At 39.5% G+C, this 18,109-nt stretch overlaps 1 protein-coding gene across 1 annotated transcript; it reads left to right on the forward strand.

Annotated features, from left to right (window-relative positions):
- The first annotated feature begins 228 nt into the window (after window positions 1–228).
- Window positions 229–11,374, forward strand: Eqtn (equatorin). Its single transcript, XM_041651153.1, has 7 exons — window positions 229–235; window positions 1,436–1,627; window positions 2,600–2,686; window positions 4,853–4,897; window positions 6,025–6,084; window positions 9,293–9,446; window positions 10,933–11,374. Exons 1-7 carry the CDS (start codon window positions 229–231, stop codon window positions 11,372–11,374), a joined length of 987 nt encoding a protein of 328 aa, XP_041507087.1.
- Window positions 11,375–18,109: the final 6,735 nt, after the last annotated feature.

Raw genomic sequence — 18,109 nt, forward strand, 5'->3', positions numbered from 1 at the left:
TTGCTGGAGTTTGTTGATCTAAAGAAAGGCCTTATAGCAAGTGTTTTCTAAACCAGTTGATTGAGCAAGCTTTCTGTAGGCCATTTCACTGTATTGGACTTCAATGGAATAAATGTTTGAAATATAATCTTCATGGGTCAGTCAGGTCGCAAATGCTGATCATACCTCTGGGTGGTCCTTCATAGGTCCTGTGTGGGTGCTGGCCGTGCCACTGGGTGTTCCTTCTCAATGTCGGGTGAAGACTCTACCATGTCGCCAGGCACCATCAGCGAAGGACCACAGGTTTTACTTCACTTACGACCTCCCCCCTCACTGAAGACAAACATAAAGTCCTGCGGCATTATGCTGTTTTTCCTGATGTTTATGTTGTAAGTATGGATATCATCTGATGTGGAGGGGTTATCATCAATAATAATTAAAACGAGCATCCCTCATAGTTAGAACTATCAATCGGTTCTCTGTCTTTATTGTTCATTCATTGTTTTTACATAAGTGATCCATGACAAGACTATTCATGCTGGAGCAACTTTTTAACTGTCAAGTATTAGATAATTTTCTCCATTAAAATGTGAAGTAGAAGTTGGATGGCGTTGAAAAAAAATGTATTAAACAAAACAAGCATATCTTATAATGAAAATAATTCTTAAAATAAAAAGACGTTTCACAAAATTTTTCTTAAAGAATTGTAGTCAAATAGTTTATGAATGAGAATTTATAGGGTATTTGGATTAAGATTTGAGTTTTGCTTTCCCTGATGAGGCTTTTATTTTATTTTATTTGTTGTTGTTTTGCTTTGATTTTAGCAGATTGCAGCTCTCCGAAGCATATGATGTCATTAGAAACAACCCCTAAGTTCTTAAAGTTTTTATGTCACTATCAACAAGACTGATGAATTACAATTCATGGACCAATAACTAAAATTATTTTGTAAAAACACATTTGTTACCCTTCAAAGAAAAAAGTTTTTTTTTTTTTAAACTAAAACCTTCTTGACGCCAAGAATGAAATGGTCATAATATGGAACCACAAAGCTCTGGGCATTTCTCTGGCATTCTGTTTCCCAGTGATGTCATAATGTCCTACTGAGTCTTTGGGCCTCCTGGGCCACGAGAAGGAAACCCTGAGGAGACAGTAGATTGCTGGATCAATCACATCTATTTCCCAATGTATTTTTTATTGTTTATCTTTTTATTTGAGGTTTTTCTCCCAGACATAAGCAATCTACAGCTCAGTGCAGGACGTAAGTAAAAAAAAAACAAACCACACACACACAAAACTTTAAAATTAGCAAATTAGCCAATCAGAAGGTTGATCCTCAATTACAGAAAGTCAGAAAATGGCCGTTTTTTTGCAGGAGGATTGAAAGTTGGAGGTGTACTATAATTTAACTTTTAAATCTCATTTGTCCCATGGCGTGTCCTGTCTTTTGTATCAGAGGACCTTGACGATACGCCGTCAGATGAAGAACAATATTACTCAGATGATGAAAATCTGAGCAACAATGACCCTGGACATGAAGATGACAAAAATGCAGAATCTAATCCTGTCATACACAAACTAAAAGAAAATGAAGGTGACATTTCTGCTAACGAGAAAAATGAAAAATACTTTAAAGATGTGAAACAATGTAAGTTTTTAAAGCTCTGATTGCACGGGTTTGGTTTTTCTTAGTCCTGTCTTTTAATCTCTCGTCATCATTTTATTTCCCAGTTTTGAAACTCTAATTTACTTTGTAGACACTTCAGTGTGTAAAATTACAGTCTTATTTCTTACAACTTTTCGCGTGAGACATTACAAAATTGCATAAGACTATCTTTGCTACTAATTCTGTCTACTGTGGTCCATCACGGCACTGTGATACACTCGCTTTAGTAAAAACTAATCTAATTTGATGGTAACTAGCCAAAACTTATTTTGAGGTGTGGATCCATTTCTTAAAGCTTCTGAAACAAATTAGGAGCATAAAAACAATAGAACACTATTTTCCTATAGCTCTAGGGGCTGGAAGTCTAAAAGCACAGAAGAACCAATCAAGTCAGGGCTCCATCCAAAGCAAAGGTCAAGAACCTTTCCTGCTTCCCTCAGCTGTGGTGGATTGGGTTTGCTTTCACTTGTGGAAGCCTGTTTGTGCCCTCCCCCTCTTCATGTAATATCCTTCCTGTTTCTGTGTGCAGTCTTCCCTCTTGTATAATAACATTAGTCAAACCCATTTGGGAGCACACCCTCCTCCAGTCTTAATTATATTCTCAGCAAACCTATCTCTACTCCTGTCTCATTTTCTGAAGTACTAGGGTTAAGATTTAGTGACATTTTTCCCTCACAAATTGATTTTGACATCTTATATACATATGTCCCATGAATGTCCTCAATAATTGTTTCTCAAAGTTGTTTATCATAAGAAAACTAGTTTGACTTTTTTCCTTATGAATTTTCAGCTTGCCCCTTGCTCCACTTTCTTTGAAAAAGTCTCATTCTTTTTTTAAAAAATTATTTTTTCATTAGTCAATGGATACTTTTTAAAGTTTAAAAATACACTACGAAGAAAAAAATAAAATGGACAATTGGTGATTGCTAAAGACTTCTGATTTTCTGTTTGTAGATGTGTTCACCACACAAAACTCGAATGGCACAGACTCTGAAATATCTGTGAGTACCACCACGAACCTGAAGTTCGCGCTGAAGAACTGTAAGTACTGAATGCACTGTCGCTAATCCACGTGCAAAGACCTTAGGACAAGGTCCCAGAACAGCACCAGGAAAAGGGGTGAGGCCTCAGGGTGCCTCTCTGGAGCCCATCTTGTGCTTCTGGAAGCCAGCAGAATTATGGCATCTCCTGGTTTGTTTTTTCCTATGTTTTCTTTCACACCATTTTCTGTGACGCCCCGTGACCACCATCACAGTGAACATTCCAGAAGAGGCAGACGGTCTCTCATTTCCAAACCTCCTGTTCCCCTGTTTACATGGAAAGAAACATTAACTGAATTTAGGATTCCAGGCTGCTACTCATCTTTAGTCGACTCATATTTGTGGGATTATTTTCTCTTTTATACTTTGAATATAGTGTGTGAAATAGCAACAAAGGTGACTCTTTCTGGCTATGGCAATTTTAGTACTGGGGCAGACTCATCAATTACTAATAAATTTCCTTGACAATGATGGAGCATTTGAGCATTTCCAAGTCGTATGGCAGTCCCACATTTAGGGCAAACTTAGGTAAACCACCAGGCGTATCTTGCTTGTGTAGAGCAAACGTCTTGAGTGGTGTGGGACAAGTTACAGTTCGCTGACTCTGGATGTTCCCAGACACCTCAAATTGCCTACACAATGGGTTAGTGAAGACCATAGTACCCAAGCGAGAGATTCCAAAACCCCATAACTAGAGGATGGTCAACAAAGTTGGGTAGAAAAAACTTCGTGCTTTCTACATATGGGCCTTGTGGAAACATTCCAGAAGAACTAGCCTATCAAATAAACAGTGAGCCCCAGGATAGCTTTCACTAACAATAAATTGCTTGAGCGTTGTTACTACAGCTCCGTGGACAGTGGGGATAAACTGAGGCACCTGGATGTTCTTAGGATGCATGGTTGCTTTGTAGCTTGGATTATTCACCTGTTTTGAGTTCTGTCGGAATATTTCTTTCAGAAATACATTCCCTTTTCTATTCTTTGTTAGTAACAAATACCTGTAACGGATTTGTGGACTCTGTGGATTAATTCTGCCCCTCCTTGGAATCCCCCTTTGGTGGGGTGGTGTCCCATATGGACCTTATGCTACTATTTGTTAACTAATACAGCCCAAGCACTCAGTGGTAGGACCACATGGACACACCATAAGCTGAAATCTATACTAAGGCCTGTGTAGGGAGCCTGCCCAAGCCAGCTAGCTTAGCCAATAGCTCACCATTGCCTCTAAAAGGCTGGGTTCTATGCTTTATCTCTCTTACATGGAGCACAGACATATTGGTCCTATTTCAGATACTCCGTAACCACAAAAACACTATTTTCTGGTGTCTTCCTTCCAACTCTTCATTTCTGATAAAAATGATATTCTCTTCCTTTGTTCTCTCCTTGACTTTGTTCCATTTTTAGTCTTAAAGCATGGAAACCCCAGTATTTGGTCAGTGTTTTAATATGCTGAAAATGCTTTATCTCTTTTCCTAGACAAACTCATCAAGACAACGGGAAAATCGTCAGAAAAATCCATCAGTGAAGAAGAAGAAGAAAAAGAAGAAGAAGAAAAACCTAATGAACCCCCTCGTAAACATATACAAAGTATTAAACCAACTACACTGTATTGATATATGGAACATATTGTTATATGACTTATGCAATTAGCTTTCACTGCTCTGAACATGACATAAGTGGCTAGCATTCCTAAAGAATCCATACTACTCTCATTTAGGGTCATCCTGGAGTCTTTTAAGTGGCAAATATGTAAGAGTCCCTTTTCAGAGGTCCCTGACAAACCATGGGACTACATATATTTGTGTTTTATATATATAATACAATTATAAATTCTTATATCTAACTAGGATAATTATATGGTATATATGGGGTATGTTTTAACATTTTTGATGACAAATGTAAAATTTTCTACTTGATTAAGGAATAAATGTATCTCTGGTCACGACAATTAATGTTTCCTAAGATTATTTGAGGGAGGGTCTTGGGAATGGGAGGCTACAAACTTAATAATCACAATTTTATTTTCTTCCCAAGATCAGACCACTGTTCCTTATAAAGTATTTGTGAAGCTATGACAACCCAGGATAATTCTCCTACGGTTTTTGAGGTAGTACGTATTTGTAGACAATAGATTCTCACTCATTACCCTTGTTATCTCTTTAAACAGCATCAACCCCCAATGTGCCTGCATTTTGGACAATGCTAGCTCAAGGTAAATCCATGCAGTTAGGTGGCTGGGGAAATGTTTCTAACATTTATATTGATGTTATTTTTCTAACATTTTATATAGAAACACAAGACCGTCCTAAATATTCCTAGCAATAATTAATAAGTTCATGTTTACTGCCCCTTGCAATAGCAACTGTAATATGCAGAGAAATGATCAAGTTGCAGTTCTGATTCTTCTGCACCCAGACGTATATCCTCCTACAAATATTAGAGTCTAGAGCGAATCTTAAAATCAGAGAGGACACTTGCTGTTATAATGACGTTGGTTTTCTTGTCCTTGTATTGTAACTATCTTGACATTCCTATTTTAGAGCTTTCACTCCAGAAACAGATGAGCCCAGATCAAAAACCATTCACCTAAGTGCATGATGCAGCATCTTTAGCAAGGCGTTTACCCATTGTGGTCCCTCCATGTTTGGAACAGCATGGGCAAAAACACACAGACACGCACATCTAAGCAATGCACATAAAAGTGTAAAGTATCAATGTATATTTGTGCATGAAGATGATGTGTGTAGCATGACTACACAACACACATGCACAATACAATACAAAGATCCACCTATGCATGCATGTATTCTGCACAGATACAGAAGGACATTATGGAATGTAGGTGTCATATATGTACATTATAAAATGAAATATTCATCATATTCACTCAATTATTATTTATATATTGTGTATTTACAATAAATATTATCTACTCAAGACTAAGGTTTCTGTTAACCTAAAATCAATATTTGTAGAACCTGCAAGATCATTTGTTGATATTGGCACAGTTTCAAATATTTTTAGTTGCCTGACAGGTGCCTGACAATCATACCTTGAAATGGCCCCTAAGTATAGTATTAAATGGTTTGTTAATAAATACTATGTTAAATAAGCACTAAGTATTTAATATATACTAAATACTATGATGAACCTTACAGGAAATAGGAGTGTATTAGATAAGCTCTTTTGAACGTAAGTTATAGAGATGTTCCCTTTACAAAACAATACTACAATGAATAATAACAGCCTTCAAATATTATACACACACTTTTACACATTTGCAAAAAATTTAATAGTGAGTGAATGTTACTTATAACATCAACATATTGTCTTTAACAGTTATAAATGAAACCCCCGTGAACATGGATGATAAAGATCAACTCTATCAAGCAATTCCAAGTAAGAACAAAGTACTTCAATTAACAAATACATAAATATCACCTGAACTTTAGTGGTTGCATTGTGAAACAATTTCTCATAGCAAAGGGTAGTGAGTGTATGTGGGAGACTGGAGATAGTTAATGCCACATCAAAGGGACATTGACTCCATTAGACAAATTATGCTTCTCAAGTATTCTTGTTGCCCCTTTACCAATGACTATTATCATCTCTTTGTCTTCTGACTTAAAATGTTGAAACAGATTAAGATAGGTAAGTGAATAATACATACAATATATAGTCTTTTAAAAATGGGCTTTACTTTAAAGTTTTAAATGTAAAGAAACAATAACAAAAGTACAGAGTGTCCTTATCCCATTCATTTTTTATGTTAAGATTTAGTGTGTGTGTGTGTATGTGTGTGTGTGTATGTGTGTGTACCACATGTGTGCAGGTGCTTGTGGAGACCAGAAGAGGGTGTCAGGTCCCCTGGAACTGAAGTTACGGGTGGCTGTGAGCCTCCTGACTTAAGCATGAAGAACCAAACTCCTACTTTGAATGAAAGTTGTATTAAAAGGCAATGTTTTAAATTTTGTGATGTCTGCACCACCTGGAACTGTGATCAGGCAAGGGTCTTGGGATTAAAGAATACACAGAGACATGGGTCACTCTTGAAGCAAGAATGCCTCTTTTATTGTGTTCCAGGACAGCCTGTATAGTGCTCTCCTTGAATAGTGGCCATGCCCTAGCTCTCAGGACTTTCTACTGCCAGCCCATCAGAAGGCACTTCTTTTTTATCAGGAACTCATGAGGGTTTGGTGCTCAGAGCAGCTGCAAGCATAAGAAAACAAGTTGTTTACTCCACCAGGCAAGAGGTCATAGAAAGTTCAGGGTCTGAGGGTCTGCAGTCCCTAACAAATGTTTCTCAAACCCCTTGTCCTACAAATAAATAATTGGAAAATAGATATATTTGGTGGCATATCTGGCATCCATATGCTCAGTTCTGTAATGAATTATCTGACAAATGTAGCTCTTGCCTTGAGCTGCTTGAAGAAAATGGAAAGTCTTTTATATGCAGGGATGACAAATAGCAAGTCACCTTAAAAATATGTTGTCTTCTCTCTACTTGGCATTTAAATGATTGAACTTGGAGCTGACTGGTTTTCTACCATTTATTGAGGACACACTATATATTGGGTAATCTAGTTGTTTTAGCCACGTGTCAGTTCTCCCACCAACTCTATTTTATGAAGAAATTGGGGCATAAAGCAAAAGCCACCCCAAACCTGCAGTTAACTTTCTGTAACTTCCATTGGTTAGATATTGTAAAGGCTTCTCTGGTTCTGACCTTGACTTCTTTGACTTTGTGCTGTGTTAGGAAGAGTAAGGGATCTGTAGAAAAGGGAGACTGAGGCAAACTTCAAATATCCTTTGGATGTTTCCTGTCTTGATCAGCCCATCCCAAATAACCCACACAGAGGCATAATACAAATTATAAATGCTCGGCTGATAGCTCAGGCTTATTACTAACTCTTACATTTAAATTAACCCATTTCTATTAATCCATGTATTGCCACATGGCTTGTGTCTTTACCTGTCCTCTATCATGTTTTGCTTCCTGGGAGGCTAACTGGCATCTCTTCAAACTCTGCTCTTCTTCCCAAAGTCCTCTGTGTCTGCTGTTCCACCTATACTTCCTGCCTAGCTATAGTCTGTCAGCTTTTTATTAACCAATAAGAGTCATACATATTCACAGTGTAGGAAATGATTGTTACAGTCCTTTGTTAGGAGAGACCTAGGCAGCCATGAGGAAGTCCAGACAGGGGATGTGGCTTGATTTCTAGGAGATACAACAGTAGCTAGAAAATCTATGAGTTAACTCCAAGAGCATACCTACTTATAAAGACTTTTGGGAGCTGAGTTTCAGGATGACCAGAGCTATAAAGTTAGATCCTACCTCATGGGGAAAAAAAGACTTTAGGAGGGCAGTTCATTTGAATATTATCTACTTGATTATTCCAAAATGGGCCTCAAAGTCATATAACATTCATTGATAACTACACATTTCATTACACTTGGTTTGAAATCTCTTTGTTGGTATTAGACCTTTCAACATGCTAACAAGAGCTCTGCTTGGCTATATCCCAATCACAATAATTAGAATATTTAAAAGTCAGAGAACATTAACATGGGAATCTATACCTGTCATTGATTATTACCTAAATATTACCTAGAAAGTAATGAAGACCCTTGGAACACTGAGTGGGTCCGGGAGAACTGTGAGAAAGGAAGTTCAATATTAAATATATTTTAAGCCAGATGTATTCTCATGAATACCCAAAATCTGACATTAAAGAAACATTTCAGGGGGCTGGAGAGATGGCTCAGAGGTTAAGAGCTTTGCCTGCTCTTCCAAAGGTCCTGAGTTCAATTCCCAGCAACCACATGGTGGCTCACAACCATCTGCAATGGGGTCTGGTGCCCTCTTCTGGTCTGCAGGCATACACAAAGACAGAATATTGTATACATAATAAATAAATAAATTTAAAAAAAAAGAAACCTTTCAATTAGTTTTTATTAGATTATTAATGCCTCTGGAGCCAGACATGATTTTGTGATTTAATTCATTTCAGGAATCTAAAGAGTCTATTCTTTTTAAAGAATTTCTACTTCTTTTTGTAACATCAGGCACACTAAGTTTAATGGTCTCAGTAACAAAATGGCAATCTTACCTCTGAAGCCTTTATAAAGAAAACCACCAAAACTACAGACTTCTAGTTTAAAGTAATAACCAGTGTGTGCCCAACAGTAGGGCATGAACCACCTTTCCTTTCTGAAGAACCAGTGCCTTGCAAATTGTTCCAATAACCTTTTCAGAGACAATATGATACTTGGAAAGATTTCTAGCAAAGCCAAGAAGAAAGGCTGGGACATAAAAATTTTATCATGGGTAGGTCAGGCTTAAAACCATATTCTTATTAGTAGAAGATTTGCAAACTTTTGGGAGTGTATAAAATGAAATTAAGCACAGTTACTCCAAGATTGCTATGAGGACTAGAGAAAAAAAATCTGTGTATGTGGATGGAAATAGAGTGGCCTTCTCTTTGCCATTGTCTGGTGTAGGAAAGGTGAGCTGAGATTGCTGCAGACAGATTTTGTCATCCTTATTCCTCAAGGAAAACATGCATAACGCTCAATTTTCCATTGCGTTTTCTTTCTCTCCTCCCAGGCTCTGATTTGAACACTACCAGCAAAGACAAGCTGTCTGAGATAGAGGAGGCCAAGTTCAAATTAATGCTGGGGATCTCACTGATGACCCTTATCCTCTTAATTCCCCTCTTGATATTTTGTTTTGTCACGCTGTACAAATTGAGAAAACTAAGGTAAGCCCCTGGCCTTAGCAGTTTACTGGTCCATGGTGTCATGGTATTCTCCCTCCAAACTTTAGTGGGTTGGTAGGAATATGGATCCTCCTCAGTAATGTATAAGACATTCAGCTCGAATCCACTTCCTCTATGCATTCTAAAAATGGGCCCTATTTCAGGAAATGTCTTACTGTTTTTACCCCCAGTATTTTAAATAGTCATAAATAGACTCACAGTTGATTAGGAAGGACATACAGACTTCAGACAATGCCTCCTGGCTCTACATCCCTACCAAATAACCCTGGAGTACAAACACCATTTATTCTCTTCTAAATTAACTCATTTGCTTGGGATTTAACATTTTAAATTTTTATAGCCTTGCTTCAGACCTTGAAAGAAACATAAAATCTGCTACTTTCACACCTTGAGGCCTAGATATTTGTCTTAAATAGTCATTTCTCTTTTCTTACAAAAATATGACTACTAACAGTGAGACATGGGCATCCCTGACTCTTTTGCCCGCTCTTGGGATCCTCTTCCTTCTACTGGGTTGCTTCATCCAGTCTTGATAGGAGGGTTTACACCTAGATTTGTTGTAGTGTGTTATGCCATGGTTGCTGTCCCTGGGAGACCTGTTCTTTTCTGAAGGGAAAAGGGACAGTGGATCTGAGGGAAAGGGGAGGTGGGGAGAACTGGGTGGGGTGGAGTGGGGGAAGACTGCACTGGGATGTTTTGTATGAAAGAATAATAAAGAAAAAGAATTAAATATATTTATTATATTGATATTTATATAAATAATTATACACATACATAGAATATATTATATATAATTATTGTATGAAAGAATGTATTGTATAAAAGAATAATAATGGTTGTATTGTATGAAAGAATAATGAAAAAGAATTAAATATATTTATTATATTAATATTTATATTTATATAAATAATTACACACACACACAGACACACACACACACACACACACACACACACACACACACACACACACATATATATATATATATATATATATATATATATATATATCCCTTTGAACACTTTACAACCTTTTTTGGACAGTATCATAAATTAAAGCTCCACAGAATTACTTTTTAATCTTCACCATTATCATTAATTTTATTCTTTGACTATGGTGCTTTGATGAGCTACTTCTCCGACACATTAAACCTGTAATACTAAATGTTTATTTCCTTAATTCAGCTCATTTTATGTTTCTTGTTAAGCCTTTATTAATTAAATCAACCTTTAGTGTTGGCTTTTAAATTCTAATATTGAAGTTTGAGACAAGCTGCATACACCAGGCATTCGTGGTTCGTTTACACAAGGACTGAGTACAATACAACTTTACAATGGAAGAAACGCTGTACTTTCTGCATTCCTTAGCTAATACCTTGGCCGCATCCGTCTCTAGTTAACTGCTCAAATTTGAGTTGCAAGTGTGCGTGTCTAAAGACGACTCCTGATGTGTGTGCTCCCCTTTCTAGTGACAAAAGCTTTGGCAGTCAATACTCTGTCAACCCGGAGCTGGCGACTCTGTCTTACTTCCACCCGTCGGAAGGCGTATCGGATACATCTTACTCCAGGAGTGCCGACAGCGGCACCTACTGGACCAACACAACTTCAGACTTGAAACAATCCAGCACAAAAAAGCCAAAATTGAAACATATGGATTATTCTGCAGATTCTGATCAAACACCCTTAAACGAGGAAGAAACAGCTTTCCTTCTGCCCGAGGAGTCAGCCTTCCTTCTGCCCGAGGAGTCAGACTTAATTCCGCCCGAGGATCCAACCTTCCTTCCTCCCCAGGAGCTGGGTGAGCAGCCCATCAGTGAGAATGTCCCTGTGAAGGAAAGAAATGAGGAGCCCATGGTTGATGAGACGACCACTGAGGCGCCTTTGGTTGAGAAACAGCAAATCACTGAGTAAATAACTTTTAATTCTTTGGTTTTATATATATATATATATATATATATATATATATATATATATATATATAAATATATATGAAGATCTTTGTGTCTCACATAAATATCTTAATTTTGAAACTACAAATTTCCGAGACATCTAAGTTTTCTGACGGCCTAAGGGCATGTTCAATAAAAACTATCACACTTATTATTTGTTATAAGAATTATTTAAAAGGAAATGTACAAGGAAATAATTTAAGGGAAACTCATCAAATAGAAACAATGCTGGAGACTAGGTTATGACAGGTACTCACGCGAGTGGCTCAGTGATAGACCACTTGACTAGCACACCCAAGACCTCCTTGGAGCCATCAATCCACCCATCCATTGTTCAATAAAAATCCATACTTAAGGTGGTTCATCTTTCCATGAGGGCCTTTCCATCTTTACCGTCACCTGTGCCTGGATACTACCATCTACACCAGAGCAAAAATCATCTGGCTTGTTTCATTAGCTACACGGTGGGACCAAGTACAGATCAAACTAAGTTAGTGGTCGAAACTGCTAGCCGTCTTGAGAGGTCTTGAAGTTACGCAGCTGCTCTCATGGATGAGTAAGACAAACATGGCCAGCAAGACAGCTCAGCGCCGTCCACAAGCCTGACAGCCTGAGTCGGATCCCCTGAATGCACAGTGCAAGGAGTGAACCATCACTCAGCTGCTGCTTGTTCTCTGACCTCCCCAGGCCTACCGTGGTAGGGGCTGCGTGTGCCCGCCCAGGCGCGAGGATGACAATAAATAAATCGTTTCCTCCATTTCTAAAGTACTTGTCATCTTTTGGGATAACACGCTGTGCCAGAAAATTCGAAGAAGAGATCATTGTAGCAGGTAATTTCCTAGAGAGGGCAGCGTTACCTAATTCATTCACAGCTCTTGCTCCCACCAGCCCCCAGGCACCCAGAATCACTGTGCTTTAACGGGAACAAAGTCTCAAAGGCTAACTCAAGTTTATTAGTAGCCGTAGAGGCTGTCTATACCAAAACTATTTCAATTTACCTGGGCATAGAAAGTAGGGAGATTATTGCTTAAGTGGGACAATTTTAGGGCATGTACCAGATCATGCCCTATGTGGGTGTGGGGAGAACCCAAGGCAGTTGACATTGCCTTTCCTAGTGTTCTTCATGCCAACAAGCGTTTATTTACCGGCTGCCGGACACTCTGTGTCACCCTGAATTATCCTACCCCATGAAAGATGTGTTGATTTTACTAATCAAGTTATGGAATCTCATAGGCTGTGGGTGTGGTTTAGTTAGTAGGATACTTTCCCAGAATGCAGCAGGCCCTGGTTTCCATCACCAGTACCAAATGAATCTGTATTGGTAGTATACACCTGTAATGCCCACACTGGGTGTGTAGAGGGGGAAGGATTAGAAGTATGATTGTCTTCAACTACAAGGGAGTTCAAGGCCAACCTGGGATACGTGAGACTCTGTGTTAAACAACTTGGACTCTCAGGCAAGCCAGATAAAGGCCTTGCCAAGTTCATTTGCTTGACAGTGGCAAAGACAGAATATGCTTCTAAACTGAGTTTCTGGCCATGATCCACAAAAGGTCAAAGGACCTTAGGAACAAGGTAAGTCTAAGACAACAAGTTTCTAGGTGTTATTTCCATGAGTGAGAAGCTGTTCTCACTATGTTTGGCTTAGGAAGAGCTTTCTTTTTCCCTATGGAGAACATAAGACTTCTCCTACCAGGCGCTTTTGAGAGTCCTTCACTCTCGCTCCCCCTTTTTAGACTCCAGCCTATCTCATTCACCTTTGGTTGAGAGAGCAGCGGAGTTCCACCTCTGAGTAGCTGTGGGATGTATATATCCCTGACCGCGAGGGGAAAGCCTTGTCTGGATCTCACCCAATAGTGGACAGTTTTGAAGCCAGTGTGAGTGGCCTTGAGCACCAACTCTCTCTGCCAGTTCCTTTTGCCACTTTCCGTGCCCTTTGACAGTTCTAGGGCTGGAGTTATGTCTCCGTACTTGCAGCTCAGGCATCTGAAGCAGTGGAGATGGGTGAGGGCCCAGTGAGCAAGGTCCTAAGAAATCTTGTTGAGTCCCCAGGCATGGAAGGGCTTGTGGGAGGATGGCGGGGGGTGATGCTAGGGTACCCATAGCCCCTTGTTTTCCCTCTGGTTCTCCACCCATTCCTTAAAGGTGTGAAGGACTTTCTTGTTTGGAAACAGGTGCAAAGGCCACTTTGAAATAGAAGCATTTCTAGTTCTGCCTTATAAGGAAAGTTAATGGGTATAGTATTATGCTTACTAAAATGGGCAAAAAAGAAACATGTTAACTATGTTTTAAAGTCAGTTGAGTATGTAGGGTTCCAGTTATGGAACCTCAGCCTGGCATACCAAGGTCGTAGGTTCAATCCCCAGAACCACCACAAAAATAAAAGCAACAGCAAAAAACAAAATAAAACAAAAACAAACAAACTAACAAATTAAAAAAAAACCATCACCACCACCACCACCACAACAACAACAAAAAAACTAAAACCCAAACCAACCAACTAAACAGCCATGTTGCTTCACAGACTCCTGAAACAGCTTGTAGATATTTAAAAAGGACACTCAGAATATTCGAGGGAGCTGGGTGAAGGTTCATGAAGGAAAGTGGGCAGCCTGCCTTTTTCTACTCCGGAAGGGAGGAGACAAAACACAGACCATGCTCACTTGGCCTCCATGCCATTGCCGAACCTGCATTTCCGGAGCAGGTTTCCTGGACCCCAGCCTCACCTCTCTGCAGCAGTCAGTGAGTGTCTCCCTGTTCTAAAACACCCAGGTCTCCTCAGTGCTTCCTAGTCCGCTGTTCCCCCAGCCTTCAAGACCTGCTTGAAGTTCTCCCTTGAAATACCTTGGGTATTTCATTTATTAAGAGTATGAAGTATCCTTCCCTGTCGTTTTGAAAACAACTTTGAGATACCATCTTACACCTGTCAGAATGGCTAAAATCAAAAACACCAATGATAGCCTTTGCTGGAGAGGCTGTGGAGGAAGGGGCACACTCATCCATTGCTGGTGGGAATGCAAACTTGTGCAACCACTTTGGAAATGAGTGTGGCGATTTCTCGGGAAATTCGGGATCAACCTACCCCAAGATCCAGTAATACCACTCTTGGGAATATACCCAAGAGATGTCCTATCATATGACAAAAGCATTTGTTCAATTATGTTCATAGCAGCATTATTTGTAATAGCCAGAACCTGGAAACAGCCTAGATGCCCTTCAATGGAAGAATGGATGAAGAAAGTGTGGAATATATACATATTAGAGTACTATTCAGCGGTAAAAAACTATGACTTTGCGAATTTTGCATGCAAATGGATGGAAATAGAAAACACTATCCTGAGTGAGGTAACCCAGTCCCCAAAAGAGGAACATGGGATGTACTCACTCATAATCAGTTCATAATTAATGTAGACCTCTGTGTGATTTCTTTGGGATTTAACGACTGCCCGGACCGGGCGGGACAGAAAACCTTGGTCAACATAGACTGAGATGTTTTTATTATAACTAATTTAATATGTGAGTAAGGAAACCCAGCCAGCATCCTTCTCCTAAACCATGCTGTGCTTTTGCTGTCTGGTGGATTCTATTCCTCTAGAAACATGAACATGAAATAAACATTTCATTCCTTAAGTTGCTTTGGTCATGATAGTTTACCTTAGTAACAGAAAACTAATTAAAAAATGGTAACAGGAGTGGGGTATAGTTATAATGAGCCTGACCCTGTTATTTTCTTTTGGAGGAATGTTGAAAGCTTTGGAATTTTGGAATAGGAAAGCTATTGAATGATGTAAACAGAGATAACTGTTATTCTGGGTAGTATCTAGGAAGACAGTGATGCTGAAAGTTATGTGCTGGCATAAAATTTTGGAGGAGAAATGGACTCTATTAGTTTAAGTTGAGTGATCATGAAAAGAGAAGATGGTTTCAAGTTAGGACCCACCGTCCTGTGTGCTGAGCTTCATTTTGTGGATGTGCAGAGTTGGAACAATGAGACCATGTTTTTGTTGAACTCCTGAATTTTTCATTTCCAGTTTTACTTCAGTTTGGGCTTTCTTTAGTGATTTTATTTCTAATTTTGATGTCTTGACCTTTTCTCATAGGTCAGCCTTTATATGGTAGTTCTTCTTTTTTCCCTTGCATCTTTTAATAGTCTTTCTTTGTTCTATACATTTAGTGTATAGTATTCTTTGTCATAAAATATTTCTTTTCTGGTCCAGTCTATTTGTTGTTCTGTGTGCTTCTTGATAGGAACCTCTTTAGGTTAGAGAAATTCTACTCTATGTCATCTTTTGTGCCTTTGACCTGGGTTTATTCTCTTTCCTATATGCCTATTATTCTTATATTTCATCTTTTCATAATGTGCCAGATTTCCTAGATGTTTTGGGACTAGACTTTTAAGATTTAACATTTTCTTTGACCGAGGTATTTTTTTCTTCTGTCTTCAATGTCTGAGATTCTCTCTTTCATCTTTTGCACTCTGTTGGTGAGGCTTGCCTCTGATGTTTTCGTTGAACTTCTAAATTTTTCATTTCCAGTTTTACTTCAGTTTGGGCTTTCTGTAGTGATTTTATTTCTAACTTTGATGTCTTGAACTATTTTCATCATTCATTTCACTGTTAGGGTTTCACAGGCTTTGTTAAGGGATTTATTCATATCTTCCTTAAGGTCCATGAGCACATTCATAATAGCTGTTTTGAATAGCTCCTTGTCTTGTGCTTCAGCTACACTGCATTTCTCAGGGCCTGCTGTAGCAGGGTTGCTGAGTTCCGGTGAAAATATAGTCTCCTGGTTGTTTAAATGCTAGTGTCTAGGCATCCTGGTTGGGATGATTGTGATTCTGGGTGTTGATGTCATGTCTCGTCTTTGTTTGCTGGCTGCTCCATTCCTTGGTTTCTGTTGCCATCTCTGGATCTTAGGAATGTTTGGTGGCTGTGGGTTGCCTGGTAGCGAATACTTCTGAGTCCCTCTGAGGTTTGGCCACTGGGGGTCCTGGGTAGAATGTGCTGCTAGTTATTGGGAGCTGACAGGGAAAAATGAAGATGCATGGAACCACAGGAAGGAGGAAAGCTAGGTCTGCCAGGAGGCTTGGTGGAGTCCCTAGGGAGTAGAGGCAGAGAGGGGACAAACCCCTGCAGGTGGTCTACTTCAGGCCTGGGGATCAGACTGGGGAATTGGAATTGGAGGATAGGAAGAAGAGGGAAGGGAAATGAAGACTGCCTTCCAATTCCCAGGTTGGAGTGACTAGCTGGACCTCAAGTTTAGTTCCTCTTGGTACTGATAACTGTTACAGCTGGAAGGGGTGATAGAGGAAGGTTGTATCCCTTTGGGATCTGTGGCAGGAGGGAGGGCCCTGAAGCTTCCTTAGTTTCTTTTCATTCTACTTACTTCTGATTGTATATTCCTTAAAATATCAGTTTGAATTCTCTGCTAGGAATACATATATTTCTTTGGAATCAGCTACAAGACACAGTAGTGTTCCTTTGTTAATGTTTGGTCTCTTTGAACTTTCATGTTTCTTGTTGCTTATGTCAGCATTTAGCAGAAAAGATAACTTTTGCAGACTTTATAGACCTTCTTTGCTGTGGAAAGACATTCCCTGCGAATGGTTACAGGGGTGCGTGGTGAGTGGGACACATTCCTAACATCAGTGAATGCGCCACTGTCTTCTGGCACTGAGGAGAGCCTCAAGGATTCTCAGCAGCTAATGTGAACTTGTACAATAGGGGATAAGGTTACTGGCGTCTTGGGTGGTAATGCCTGCTAATGCTTGACTTCCTTCTCTCCTATGGGTGAAGTGGAGAAAAATATATAGTACAATAAAAACAATAAAAAAAATCATTAAAACAGAATGCATTTGGAGGTATACTCTCTTAAGAAAAGACAATGAATTAAGAGGTAGAGTTGTAGCACTTTCTGGCCTTGTGTGTTTTGCATTCCTGTCCAGGGTCATACACTCACTTACTCCATGAATCTTAAGACATCTTCTTAGGAATATATTTCCAATACCTATGAGATATTGATGTGGGAGTGTCATATATAAATCTGCTGATTTCATTGGTTAAGCAATAAAGAAACTGCTTGGCCCTGATAGGTTAAAACATAGGTGGGAGGAGTAAACAGAACAGAATGCTGGGAGAAAGAAGCTGAGTCAGTGAGTCGCCATGATTCTTCCACTCCAGACAGACGCAGGTTAAGATCTTCTCTGGTAAGTCACCTCGTGGGCTACACACATTATTAGAAATGGGTTAGATCAGGCATAAGCTAGCCATGTGGGCGGCCGGGTGCCAGGGACGCAGCCCGCCACTCTTAATACTACAGAGTAAAAGCTCCCTATTACAACAGAGTGGCGCCCGACGTGATTGACTAAATCCACTTAAAAAACCTGAGAAGGCTTAAAAATAAGGGAGAGAGAGTTTAACACAGATTTTTGCTGTTTGTTGGTGGCATGCTGTAGAGAGATTTCCTGATTTGGCATCAGCAGCAGAAAAAAACACTGCGTCATTTTAAAGCACGGCTTCTTGGGGCTGTGCTGCCAGTGTGAACTCTGGCTTTAAAGCATTTCAATGGCTTTTATGGGACTGGATGTTTGTGTTCCCACTTGGGATCGGAAGGAGAGTGCTCTGAGACCTTGCCAATGGCTCAGTGCTCCCCGCCTGCACCTGGGCAGCCGGCTGAATCAGGCTTAGGCAGGCGGAAG

The sequence above is a fragment of the Microtus oregoni genome, unplaced genomic scaffold, assembly GCF_018167655.1.
Source record: "Microtus oregoni isolate MIOR12 unplaced genomic scaffold, Mior012 000005F_ref0000423, whole genome shotgun sequence".
Lineage (NCBI taxonomy): Eukaryota > Metazoa > Chordata > Mammalia > Rodentia > Cricetidae > Microtus > Microtus oregoni.